The sequence below is a fragment of the Rhinichthys klamathensis genome, unplaced genomic scaffold, assembly GCF_029890125.1.
Source record: "Rhinichthys klamathensis goyatoka isolate OS25496 unplaced genomic scaffold, OSU_Roscu_1.1 h1tg000050l_1, whole genome shotgun sequence".
NCBI lineage: Eukaryota > Metazoa > Chordata > Actinopteri > Cypriniformes > Leuciscidae > Rhinichthys > Rhinichthys klamathensis.
Window position 1 is genome coordinate 1,601,741 of NW_026606596.1, and position 14,965 is coordinate 1,616,705.

Consider the following 14,965-nt stretch of genomic DNA (forward strand, 5'->3'; position numbering starts at 1 on the left):
CTTTGAACGTGGCATGATTGTTGGTGCCAGAAGGGCTGGTCTGAGTATTTCAGAAACTGCTAATCTACTGGGATTTTCACGCACAACCATCTCTAGGGTTTACAGAGAATGGTCCGAAAAAGAAAAAACATCCAGTGAGCGGCAGTTCTGTGGGCAGAAATGCCTTGTTGATGCCAGAGGTCAGAGGAGAATGGCCAGACTGGTTCGAGCTGATAGAAGGGCAACAGTGACTGAAATAACCACTCGTTACAACCGAGGTATGCAGCAAAGCATTTGTGAAGCCACAACACGCACAACCTTGAGGCGGATGGGCTACAACAGCAGAAGACCCCACCGGGTACCACTCATCTCCACTACAAATAGGAAAAAGAGGCTACAATTTGCAAGAGCTCACCAAAATTGAACAGTTGAAGACTGGAAAAATGTTGCCTGGTCTGATGAGTCTCGATTTCTGTTGAGACATTCAGATGTTAGAGTCAGAATTTGGCGTAAACAGAATGAGAACATGGAACCATCATGCCTTGTTACCACTGTGCAGGCTGGTGGTGGTGGTGTAATGGTGTGGGGGATGTTTTCCTGGCACACTTTAGGCCCCTTAGTGCCAATTGGGCATCGTTTAAATGCCACGGCCTACCTGAGCATTGTTTCTGACCATGTCCATCCCTTTATGGCCACCATGTACCCATCCTCTGATGGCTACTTCCACCATGTCACAAAGCTCTAATCATTTCAAATTGGTTTCTTGAACATGACAATGAGTTCACTGTACTAAAATGGCCTCCACAGTCACCAGATCTCAACCCAATAGAGCATCTTTGGGATGTGGTGGAACGGGAGATTCGCATCATGGATGTGCAGCCGACAAATCTGCGGCAACTGTGTGATGCCATCATGTCAATATGGACCAAACTCCCTGAGGAATGCTTCCAGCACCTTGTTGAATCTATGCCACGAAGAATTGAGGCAGTTCTGAAGGCAAAAGGGGGTCCAACCCGTTACTAGCATGGGGTACCTAATAAAGTGGCCGGTGAGTGTATATCAACCAATCAGTACTTTTAAACTAAAATCACAGGGATTGGACTGCTTGTTAAGAATATTGTTGCAGAAACGCACTAAACTAGTGAGATACCTTGCTTGTTAGCTTAGTTTGGTAAAGCTACCATTGACAGTTTGGTTGTTGGGTCAGTGTTCAACATACGCTATTGTTCAAAGTTTGGGTCAGTAAGATGATTGAATGGTTTTGGTTAATCTAATAAAATACAGTAAAAAAAAGGTAATATTGTGAAATATTATTACGATTTAAATAACCGTTTTCTATTTTAATATATTGTAAAATGTAATTTATTCCTGTGATGGCATAGCTGAATTTTCAGCATCATTGTGCCTAATATGCTGATTTGGTGCCCAAGAATAATTTCTTCTTATCAATGTTGAAAAAAGTTGCTTAATATTTTTGTGGAAACAATTATTAAAAAAAGCAGGTTTTTTTAATGAATAGAAAGTTCCCAAGAACAATATTTCTTTGAAATACAATATAAACCTTTTGTAACATTATACATGTCTGATTAATTTATAATGATCATTTTGATCAATGTAATGTACAAAAGTACATTTCTAAGAACTTAGCACGTGTTTTTGAAATACTACATGTGCTAAAAGAAGTCTTGCTTGTCCTAGACACTCTTATTTGTCATTGACCCTGTTATAAAATAGTTTCCCTCATGTATCCCTGTACAATTTAAGAAATATTTTCCTTGTGATTACATTACATGCTCCTCTCTTGAATAAGTGGTAATGACATTCTGGATTTTTTTTTTTTTTTTAGAAGTGCTACAATCAGTGTGCATGTATAGATGAGTGTGCGTGCTGTCCCAGGCCAGAACCGATGAGGAAACCCTAGCCAGATCTGGGAGAGCTCTTGCCTCTCTCACATTCATTAGAGGCCTAGCGGGGATGCTAATCAGCCTGCATTTAACGGGATTGGTCCCCAGGCTCCATCAGAACAATCACATGAATCCACTTTACAGTGCCTGGGATAGTAAGGTAGATGTGCTCGAGTGCATTTTAGGATACATTGTTAACAATTCAGACAAAAGACAAGTGAACGTATACGAGGAAAAATCAAGCGTTTTCTTCCAATGCATTCTGACTTTGCCAGAAAGTTGGAAGTAGGCAGAAAATATTTTCTAAAAGGGTATTATGATGTTCCAATGAGCACATTGCCCCCTAAACAGAGCACACGACCGTTTCCAAACCTCAGTTGCCAAAGTAGAGGAATGAATTATGTATAACATGTTTGTACTTTTCTCGTCTGTGTACATACTTCTGCCATGAAATACAAATTGGAAGCAACCAACATGAATTGCATACAGTTCAAAAGTCTGGAAGGAAGACCCAGGCCAGATCCCACAAACTTTTAAAAGGAAAATAAGACTCTTGTGGCATCTTGCAAAAGCTGTAGGGAAGAAAAACATCCACACTGTACCCTTTCTTCATTGTAAAACCACTAAAATACAGCCTTTTATATTCTCTGTAGTGATGCATAGCTCAGGGCCTCGAAGCGAGATGCTCTTGCCCATAAATTTTCTTAAAGGTGCAGCGTGTTACACAAACAGCACTGAGTGGAGTTCGCCAGTGTGGTTTGCAGTTGTTGAGACATAGATCCATTGAGAAAGAGAAGTGGTTGGAATCTGTCTGCTCTCATCTGTTGCCATTTTAGAGAATGCTCTGGATTGTCCCTGGTCCATCACTGTCCTACTTAATTACAGTTTTCTCACATGGAAATTCAATTTCAATGACAATGTGTTCTGGAAGTAATGAATTTTCATTCACTAAAGAGTCTGGAAGCATTTCTCCTTATTTGGGTTGTCTCTGGGTTTATGCTTTTGTATTCCTAATTCGAGTAGCATTTTCGCTGTAGTACAAGGCGACCTTTGGGTACGGGTACAGAGAGGCAGGAATACTACTAATACTAAAACTCAGTTGTTTAGTACAGAGCCCTAAAGGGACATGGTGATGATAACTATATATATATATATATATATATATATATATGTATATTTGATGGGAGGAAACATTTATTTCAATGCTTTTGCGTTCTCTCACAAAACTTATGCATTCTCCCCTGAAACTTTTCGTTTTGCAGTTTCTCAGGGAAACATAAACATTTTGCGAGCAAATGGAAAGTTTCTCGGAAGAACACAAAACATTTGTAAGAGAACGCAAAAGCATTGATATATTATTTTTCCTCCCATCCCATATTTTTTTGTACTTTACCATGTAACTTTAGGGGCTCCGAAAGGTTTGGGTCCCAAGTTAACACTTGACAAGTTGCAAATACAAAATTTGTATGGATTTGTTAGAATATGAATGTTTTCTTCCTTCTCCATAACTCTTTGGCCACACAAAAATGTAGAATATTCCTCACATTAAACCACCAAAGAGAAAATATAAGGGATGTTATGTCTATATTATAAATATAGTACAACAGTTGCAGTGGGTTCTAATGGCACAGTTGTGTTTCTAATCATAGAAGAAATGCAACAGAGTAACCAAACTGTTGGTGTAAAATGAAAAACTTCTTGTTCCATATTTTAGTATGATTATTATACCTGAACTGTCCCATTAAAAAAAATAACACCATAATTGCAGTACATTTCTGAAATTGTTCTGGGAATGTAACAAATTTCTGATCGGTATTTGTTCTAATAATTACCCTTAGCCTTAAAGGAGTGAATCCTGTGCATAACATTACTAGAAAGTGTCGATCAAAAGTGCACTTGAACTAATCAATGAATATTCAATGTGCTTTGCAGTCAGCTATTTAGTAAACCATTAATGAACAGAATGGTTTGCTGTCTCATTTTGGATTAAAGAACAGCTATACATGTTTGCTCCAAAATAACCACCTCGCTTTCACCACTTCTTATAATAGACCTCATATTTTAACAGTGCCATATGAGTGCCAGACCAACTTCCTCTTTGAACTGCCGTTTGCCATAGTGTGGGACGTTCTGGTTCCGTCTGGCATTCATAACACCATATGCCAGTTAAAGGCTCCCATTAATAAGCAAGCCTGATGGTGGTTAGTCTGGTTTAATATCTCTGTGTGGTGGTTAATGATATATTGAATATGAAATGTTAGGGTTTTGATTTATGAGCTTTGATTTTTTTTTTTTTTTTTTTTTTTTTATATAGTATGACAATTGAGTGGTCTGGTGCTATCTGGCCTTCATAACACCATATGTCAGTTAAGGGATTACATTAATTAATAATATTCTAATAAGAACTTGTTAGATCTATGTTGAATCATTACTTTTTGTAAATATGTTTAAATATTAATCTAAAGATCAATAATGTCTAAAACTGTAAATTCTGCAAAGTAGTCAATTTTTTGTAGAGTGACTTTTTCTTTAGAAGAAGATTTTTAAGAATGTTTCAACTGTTTTTGTCTATACATTGAAAGTCAATGAGCCCAATGTTATTTTGGACCCCATTGATTGTCAATTACCCATCAGTGTTTTTTTTGTTTTTTTTTTGGCTGAACTATCCATTTAAATAAATAAATAAATAAATTTCTGTGCCTCACAAATGCTCAGATTTAATACAGAGACCCTCAAATGTAGTTTTCACTGTCTGGATCCCTAATCCAGATCTAAGCATAGGTCTAGATACTCTGACATATACATGGGAGTCCTTGGAAATGATTTCATCTTAAATCCAACAAACTGCCAATCACAACCTCTTTGAAAAGGATCGGCAGAAAGGTCACGGTGAAGGAAAGGACATCTAGCTTAGCTCTCAATTAATCACATCCAAAGCACTGCTGCTTATCTTGATATAGACCTGAGACATTGTAGTAGAGGATTTCCTCAGTTTCTTTTACTTATTTTGACCCCTGCGATTTTAAAAGAGGCAGATTCCCTTGGGAACGAAACGAGAAATCGGAGATTAACCAGGTGATCTTGAATTACAGATATCAAGGTTGTGTGCATTAGCGAGAAACTCTATAAGTTTGCTGAGTCATGTAAAAATAACACAAATTTGTCTGTTGGACAAGCAGTGACCTGTAATAGATCTGTTGTCTTATCTGAAATTGTTTGTATGAGCCTGTACTTGGGTCAGTGGGTTCATGTGCATTTGAGACTGTTGTCTTGCCTTCAGTGTTTAAAAAAAAAAAAAACATTCATGTTAAAAATGCAGATAAATTACAGTATCAGCCTCTTGACATTGGATGCTAGCAAAAGATAAACTCTTAGATTAATAATTTAGACCACATGTTTGAGACTGTAAGCAATGGAATAACAAACCGCACTTGTAAAATTGCAGTGACCCTGGGAAAACCGCAGACAATTTTGTTGTGTTGTTTGCTCTGTAAAATTCACGTACATAGACATTTGTCAGCTTGAAACAACTGAAGAAACCACTGGAATTTAGGAAGTGAACATGTACAGTATAATGCGATCACTCATCAGTGTGTTATTATTAGGGCTGTCAAATGATTAATCACGATTAATCACATCCAAAATAAAAGTTTTTTTTTACATAATATATGGGTGCACTGTGTATAATTATTTTGTATATATATAAATACACACACATGCATGTATATTTAAGAAAAAATATTATTTATATATAAAATATTTATATTTATATATAATATAAATTATATATAAATCTATATACAGTATATACATGAAAATATTTCTTAAATATATACAAGCATGTGTGTGTATTTATATATATATAAAATAATTATACACAGTGCACCCACTGTAAAAAAAATATATTATGTAAAAAAAACTTTTATTTTGGATGTGATTAATCACGATTAATCATTTGACAGCCCTAGTTATTATATATATTATTACAGATCTTGTTGAATGTTTGTGAAGTTGTTGAGAGAGTTTGAAAAAGAAATCGAACTAAATGTCCCCCTAAATACACACATTTTGCTGTACGTGTTTTGCAGTTTGTCCTTGTCCTGGATGTAATTCTTTAACTTCTCTTTATACTATGGAGTGCAGTGGGGCGACATCAGGCAAAAGAACATATTGCACATTAGTTGCTGTGATAAATTCAAGATTAATATGAACTAATATGAAACTGCTGTTTCATGACTCGTGATTTATTGTGCCAGTTCTTGAGAGGTTTTAGCGGAAAGCATCTACTGTACCACATGATCATTCAGTATATGCAACTCTTCAATTACAGTTTTGCTCCTCTAATCAGAGCTCATCTGGTTAGTTATGGCAGTGTTCATCCTCCTGAGAGGTCTGCAACCCAAGAAAGCCATGAATTACGGCATATGGTGTTAAGTCCTACTTTCCGGGAGCACTTGTCCCAAGAGCAGCTCTGGATAAGGGAATGGATGAGTCTCTACGGCAGAGCACGGCTTCATCCAGACAGAATTATTGCAATACTTTTGCACAAGTCTCTGATTAAACTGTGAGTTTGGTAATAGCAGAACGACTAAGTGGTGTTTGAAAGTTCTAGTTGCTTGTTGTGGGCTGAATGTGTCTCGACACTATTGATCTGCTGTGAAAAGCATGGCGAGTTAGTGATTTGTTTCCTGTGACGTTGAGAAACCCTCAGTGTCGTTTAATTTATTGATGAATAAGGGATGGAGTGATGCAGATGGGAATTCTGGTCAGGACTGTCAGATTGATTGATGCCAGAATGGCCGATGGATTCTTGCACGTGTGCAGAAATATTAGACAGCTTTACATTTAATTGGCACTGATGAGTGTGCAGAAAATCTTGGCGGCCCACTTTCAGTCTGCAGACTCGCTGACCTTTTTCTCTCTTGTGAAGTGTACGAACTCTGTTCGGATGTTCAGCTGATAAATTAATACATAGATTTTATATTATTATGATAAATTAATACATAGATTTTATATTATTATGTATAATTTATATTTATTTATTTGTGTAATTGTTAATACATTTTTATAATTTTGTGTTTTATAGATGTGTATATATATATATATATATATATCATTTATATATTTATTTATTACAAACACAACATACACAGTGTATATTTTGTGTGTGTGTGTGTGTGTGTGTAATTTTTATTATTTGTTTATTGTTTTAAAATGTATTACACAAACAGAAAATATTGTACATAAATTAAATTAGTTTGTACAATATTTTGTACGTATGTATACACAAACAAAATATACAAATTAATTTAATAAATGTAAAATTTACACAAATAATTAAATAATATAAATGATATATAATTATATAGCATGTAATTGAAATAAATATATATATAATACAATTTTAATTCAAGCTTATTGACTACATCTGATAATGTTCCTTTTATTTATCTATCTACTTACTTACTTATTTATAACACAAATAAAATAGAATATTTTAAAGAATGTTTCAACTGTTTTTGTCTGTATAATGAGATTCCAATGTTATTTTGGAACCCATTGATTGTCACTGTATGGACTAAAACAGTTCCATAAAATAAGATCTCTTGAGGGAAAATAGAACAAAATGATAATGAGTAAAAATAATAAATAAAATGCTTGTAATTTTCGCAGCAAAGTTGCATACAGATTTTGTGCACTGTCAGAGTGTGAAGAACGTGCTTTTCTCATTCCCCTGTCAGTATCAACTCTTTCCCCGCTGATAAGACCTCCACCCCTTAAGCCCCAAAGGGGGCAGGACGCCTCACCGGGCCCCTTAATGCTTTTCTCACCTGCGACCTGTTTATTAGAGAAGGTTTCTTTCACCCTCCCAACCTCACAAACACACATTCAGTTGAACCCTCTAGTCTAGACCTTCATGCCCCATTACCACACACACCTGATCAAATCATCCACAGCTTGAACACAGTCTTGATGTTTGAATCTTATTGGATTCCCTTTTTTCTTATTCTCTAATGCAGTATAAATGATCGGCTCTAGTCTTCTCTGAAAAAAGGGATGGTGTAGAGGTCATGCTCACCAGGTGGGCTAGGCTTATTTCTATCAGCGCCTTGGGACTAAAATCTGGCTACCACAGCGTCCCAGGACGAATCATTATCGCAGATGCTTAATCCCAGCCACTTTACCCAAATATCCCAAGAACACAGGCGTAGGGCTTTGATTTGTCAGAAAGATAATATTTCACCACACGTAATCCCAACAGCGATAATGGTAAAAACAGATGGAAAAGAGTTGACCACTGCAGAGCAGAATATGAGCAGTGGTGGTCTCATTCAGGTCGAGATCTGGCTCCACCGTCACGTTCACCTGTTGGTTTATCACTGCACACATGAGCCATTCCTGTCACCAGAACACCAGCAAGCTGCTACGGCCTTCCAGAGTGGCTCAGAAAGTGCACATGGGAATGCAATGCATTGTGAAATGTGGACAGCATTCTCTGAGCAGGTGTTTTGAATTTGATTTGTAAAAATTGAACCTCAAGATCAGATTTTAAAATTATTCTCAAAGGTTATTGTAATACTGCATTCTTAAATCAGTTTATTTAAAAGTCAGTACAACAAAAACTACCATGACATAAATATTTTAGATTTTATATTATTTGTGGAAATAAGCATATTTATATATATATATTTTTTTAAATTAAAGGTAGCACAACAAAACTATATCTTGATATAAAAATAAAATTGATATTATTTATAATAATAAAATTGTATTTTTGCATTGCATTGTTTTATTTGTATTTTGTTTTTTGCATTATTTTAATGAGAATTTTTCAATCTTTTTTTAATAAGGGCAGTATAACTACTATTTCATGATATATAAATAGTTTTATACAATTTGTTTTTTGAAATGAGAATGAGATTTTTGCAATTTATTGAGGTTTTAAATCTTTTTTATTTACATCTATTTATTTAAACAAATTAAAAGCAGTACATAAAACCATCATGAGAATCAAAATATCTTAGAATTTATATTTTTTCATAACCAGAATAAATGCCCATTCACACCAAGAGTGATAACTATAACGATAATGATAAATATATAGTTCTAAAAATATTTCTAAATATGAAAGGATAGTACACCACAAATATAAAAGTTAACTCCACAACTATAACGATAACGGTACAGAGGAACGATATCATCGGAATCACTTTCAGAACATTTTTTTCCAGCTGATGAACAATAAAAAGCAATGACAGCCAATCAGACTTCATCCTGCTTTAAAAAGCTCGAGCATTTAAAGAGGCAGAGGACAAAACTCAGCGTGCACTTCTAATAAACAGAGTCTTATCGCCCGCTGTTGTGGATGTAATATAGTTATTATCGTTAGAGTTATCTTTACAGTTATCATTCTTGGTGTGAACCGGCCTTAAGATTTTTTCCAACCAGTACTGAATATTTAGGTAAGTTGTGCTTTTAACAGCTGGCAACCGGACAGGACAATCCTCTTGCGGTTTTATACTTCCTGTTTTTACAAAATATTATTATTGGAATGGATATGGGAAAAAGGTCAGGATCCATAAAGAAAAAATAGCTTGACCTTGCCATTTTGGCCAGATTTCCCATCCTCTAGATTGCATTAAAGAACAGGTTTTTGCAGTCCTCATAAATGGCAGCAAGCAACGTTACGAAACTTCTTCCAGAGCCAACCGTATTAAATATTTGCAGGCCCGGCAGAGTCAAAGGTCATTTCCCCTTAATGTTTTGCAAGGAGCCCTTTGTTGTGTTACAGGCACTAGGGTCTACAGGTCTTTATGGAGTTGATGAATGGGACGTTTTGTGGACCACCAGAGTAATATTGTTTACAGAGAGCATCATGGTGGGAGAGGGGTCACAGCATAAAGCAGAGCTGAGGGGTCGTGACCTCAACCTTTCCGGTAGCAGGAGCCCTGTTGAGGAGCCCGAGACTCTTAAGTTCTGTATCCTCTGTTTTTACCATGTCAGGATTGTAATGTGAATCAGCTGTACAGCTGCAGTTATACTGCCGTGACAATAAGAAGATTATCTGTGGTGGCGTGTGTGAAATGTGATTGTGGTTTCTTTAAACTTATTCGCTGTTTTATGAGGCCAACCGATTTACTAGCTTCAAAATAGCAATTTTTTATAAACTATAATTCTGCATTTCACGAGATTCTGAGAGTTCAGTTGCTGCAGTATTCTGCAGTCAATTCTTTTTTGTAATGACCATTAAACTGTATAATTGTCTGTTTTACCATGTTTCTTGTCTCTTGTATCATTCTGTTGGCCTAGTCTTTTCCTTCAACATAATGAAATAATGTCATATTGAAATGTATTTCATTCTATTTATTTACTTACAGTATTTGATAAATAGCTGTGTAATAAGAAGGATAACACACAGTTAGCCGGTCATTATCACAAAAAAAAACCTCTTTGAGCGTGATATGAGTCTCCTGATCCCCCGTGGGTTTATATTTTGCGATAATGACCAGCGTACTGTATATTATCCTTTACTTAATATCTTCTTAATGATTATATATGAACTGTTGGAGTAGATTTTGGTAGGAAAACATAAATTGAAACAGATTTTTCCAGTTTCCAGTTCAGTATGAACTTGACCTCATCTGATTAAAAAAATTACATGGATTTTCACAAGTTTGTCTTTCCAGCTAGTGGACAGTTTTCAGTTAAATGCTTTTCCTTGTTTTAAGGGAAATATCAAGCTCTAAAAATCAAGCTTGCACATCCAATGTAAATAAAGAGTGTTCATAAAAATGTCTTAATGAATAGACAGAACAGCATTAATTTTAAAATATAAATCTTTTGTAACAGTGTAAAAGTCTTTACTGTCACTTCTGAAAAAAAAAAAAAAAAAAACTTACTTGCCCCAAACTTTGGTAGTGTAATCAATCCTGACTCCTTCTTTTGCATCCAGAAGATTGTGTTTGTCCCGATCCAGACCGTCTCTTACACGTTTTCCGATTGCTTTCCAGCCTTAAAGTTGGTCATATCACCAACATATCATTGAGGTGCAGTACAGAAACTAGTGCACAGAGAGGGCAGGATTCCTAGACAAACAAAGGCTTTTACGATTTGTGGAAGCATAGAGGCGAGAGATCCAAGACATTTTCCCTTTCCTAGCCTTCAGCAACTGCTGTAACAGTCGCTGAATTCTCCTGAGAATATGCCAGATTCTCTCTGTAACATTTGCACCTCGTGAAAACAGTGTTTTCAGTACTGTATGGCTGCATATGGTATGTATTTGATGAATCTACGCTTCGGTCCTCACATTAATGTCGCCATGAATTGGCAAAAGCCCCTTCTGAACTCAAGGCCAGATTTTTCCACCTATGGCGAAGCCCAATAACTTCAACCAGTTATCTCCACCTCATCACTTCTTGGAGTCTCCATCTCTCAGCAACAGTGGCCCTCTTTCCATAGACGTTTACCCAAGCATTCAAGGGCAGGGAATGTGAATCGTAGAGAGGAGACACTTTTCTCCTTCTCTTTCTGCCTTCTCTTGTTTTCCCACTCCACTGTGAGAGATTGATGAGACAGGTGCGGCCAAGAACAGACCAGCTGGCAGTAAATCCATGGTACAATCAGCTAGAGGACAGAGGGAAAGAAATTACAAAGGGATGGGGATTTATGTCTGGAGTGTCTTGGTTATTTAACGGGGCTATACCGAAGTCTCAGCATTTATTGATTAATTATTTGAATGAAAACATATTTAGACCTCTGAATCTTGTTCTGCTTGCTCTCTGTGAAGACGAGGGTTTATGACATGAGTCGTCGACTATAATTCTGACAACGTTCTCTGTGTCTGTGCTCCACAGGTAAAAGCAGATGATTCAGATGGTGGGTCATTTGGGGCCATCACGTACTCGATTGGATCCGGGCCTGCTAGTGCTCCACCCAGTCAGTTCAGCATCAATAAAGAGACTGGACAGATCTGCACCAGTGTGGCTTTGGATCGAGACGAAGGACCAGACAGTTTCGACTTCACTGTCACTGCAACGGATGGGGTGAGGGAATTAGTTTGCACCTGTATTGGAAATTGGGAATAACTTTAGACAAAAGGTTGGAAAGCATTTTTTTGTTCACACTAAAATCATACATGCATATTGTTTACCTCTTTTAGCTATACATTGTCTATTTTAACATTTAGTGGAACATTTAGGCATCACTATTGTTATTGCTCATACTTATTATTATTATTTTTCGGGACAAAAATTTGGGGCGCTACTCCTCCCACACCGTTTGTCACTGACCCATGAGTGAGGTGTCATCGACCGGCTCATTGAGGAGAGGCGTGCTATATCTTTTCTAAGCGATCGGTGTACGATGTTCGCACAGCGGACGAAAAAGTGGCCAAAAAGTCCCATTTAACATTGCAGAATTTTCAGAAATTCAAATCCAACTGTCACTTTCACACACACAGACACCAAAGGGCCTGAGAACCTTGCGTCTCTCCCTCTCACTCTCACTCATGTGACTCCTCTTATTAAGCAGCCAATAAGTAATGACCTAAAATCTTCATAGCCACACCCCTAGCAACCAGTTACAGGTCCCTAGCAACTCCATAGCAACCATTTAGAGCACCATAGCAACAAATGGTAAATCATGCTAGAAACATGGTAAATCATAGTAAATAATACTAGAATGTGGTGTATCATGGTAAATCATGCTACAATCATAGTAAATCATACTAGAATGTGGTAAATCATAAATCATACTAGCAACATTGTTAATTGTGTTAGCATGTGCCCAGAGTTTTGCCACTGCAAGCACCACTCACATTTTCTTCAGGAAATGTGCATTCTAGTTAGTGTTGTTATTGTTAACTAAAACTAATACAAATTGTTTTCAGTGAAGTAAAGCTAATATATATAAATTAGTATTTTTTTATTTTATTATATACTAATAAATAACTGAAGTGCTAAAATTACTTACAAAATTAATAAAACAAACTAAAATGAAAACTAAAAATATAAAAGAATATATTAATACATACTATAAATAATACTAAAATAACACTGATCTCATTGTAGCTCAGATTTTTAAGCAAAGCAGGGAGAAGTCATTTACAAATATTCAATTATTTTTGTGGTACTCAACATTATGCCACAAGTGCTGGCGATTGAACTTAACCTCAACCCGCAATATTTCTTTAAGACCCACATTGTATGTTAGTGTCCAAAAATGTGAGACCACTTGGAAAAATTCTGGTCATTAATACATTTAATATGCTTTTTAACTTTTTGGGGAAACCTGATCCATTTGGAATTATACACTGCAGCTTTAAGAGTTGAAATCCCTTTAAAACTCAATGCAGAAGCATAAAGTTTGATTAAAATAAGACCATTAGTTCTGTTGTGTAGCACCTAGATGCCCAGTCACTCAATTCTTTCTCTCTCAGTTGCCAGTAACAACAATCATGAGCTCTCTAAATGAAAAGCCAATAAACCGCAGTGTCTCAGGGGCACATTTCTGTACATACACACACACACACTCACACTATTTCCCTTTATAAGCTTATAGCAGTGGCCCTTTTTGTTTCCCATTTCAATTATTAATGCAGCCATAAAATGCTGCCTGTGAAGAGCGAGCAGGCCGACTGCAGTACATACTAGCTCACTGGCCTCTCTTAACCTGGAAAGGCAATTATATACCACTGCGAAGTATTCTTCTGCATTATTACACACAAGAAATCATCAAGATTGATTCGATAGTAGTGTGAGTCGTTATTGTCAGTAATATAAAATGATATTTTCCCTGCAGGGAGGCCTTGCGTCCTCCGCCTATGTGAAGGTGTCACTGGTGGACATTAATGACAACAGACCTACATTCTACCCGGTGAACTATGCCGTCAGCTTGAGCACACAAAGCACACCCGGGACCTCCGTTGTCAGGGTAACGGCCCACGACCCAGATGCTGGTGCAAATGGTAAAGTGACATATCACACTGTCCCTGGTGGAGGATCCAATTTCTTTACCCTCAACAAGGACACAGGTAGTTCAATAAAATTAATTGTATATATATATATACACACCATATATACAGTATATACCATATATATATAATATTCTATATTATTATTATTGTTTTTAAATGTAATATTAAATTACATTTATTTTAAAGGAATAATTCCACCAATTCTCAATGACTTTGAAAAACATGATTTTCAATGTATGACTTTCTTCCTTGCGTGGAAAAAAAATTATACAAATTTTTTTATTATTCTTTTGTGGTGTATTTTTACTTTTAAGGTGATTTTCAGATGATTTTGAGAATTTCCGTAAAGGTTTTTGGCCTTTTCAGTGTCCACAACTTGTTAATTCCAGTAATCGCTTGTCACATTGGCTGACTGAAATTGCTCATCCGTATCCTTATATTTCACATTCACAATCTTCAGGACTGATCATAGCCTATATATCTCATTTTATTGTATTCTCACTGCATTTTTTCACTGTTAGGTGTGATCTCTCTGTCACGCTCGCTGCATGGAAAGGCCAACTCCGTCATCGCCATGGTGATCACAGCACGGGACGGAGGCGGTCTCACAGCACCTGTCAATGCCAGAGTGAACATCAGCGTTGTGGCTGGCTCAGTAGCGCCCCCAGTGTTCGAGCAAGCGCAGTACTTCTTCACCGTATCTGAGGACGTGCTCCGGGGAACCGAGGTTGGCGTAGTGAGAGCCAGCGGCAGGAATGGTTAGTTTCAGCATTTTCCATGTTCCATCTAAAATAAGTAGCCATGTGCTGCTGCATACTTTCGCATAGCTCTGCTAACCTCAGTGCTTTGGCTCTCTGAACCATGAACTGGTGTCTGTGAGACAGTCAAGGGTGCTGAAAAGCCTGATCGGGAATATTTTCACTCTCGCTGAGCCAGTTGTGCAAATAGAGCAGCAGCTGCTGCGTGAACCTCATTAAACAGTCACATCCATCACAGATTACACTCTACCTCATGTTGCTGGAAATTATTATTTGTTGATGTATATTTTCTGATAGCACAGGCATTTCATTGGGATGTTTAATGAAAAATAATGGGGGATTCTATAGAA

The 14,965-nt window shown here is 36.8% G+C and overlaps 1 protein-coding gene across 1 annotated transcript in view; it reads left to right on the forward strand.

Moving 5' to 3' along the window:
- dchs1b (dachsous cadherin-related 1b) overlaps positions 1 to 14,965 on the forward strand; it is a 104,015-nt gene that overhangs the window by 68,424 nt on the left and 20,626 nt on the right. Inside the window, exons 3-5 of the mRNA XM_056247705.1 lie at positions 11,738 to 11,926; positions 13,683 to 13,914; positions 14,379 to 14,615. Coding sequence (XP_056103680.1) covers positions 11,738 to 11,926; positions 13,683 to 13,914; positions 14,379 to 14,615 — 658 coding nt within the window. The remainder of the gene's footprint in view (positions 1 to 11,737; positions 11,927 to 13,682; positions 13,915 to 14,378; positions 14,616 to 14,965) is intronic.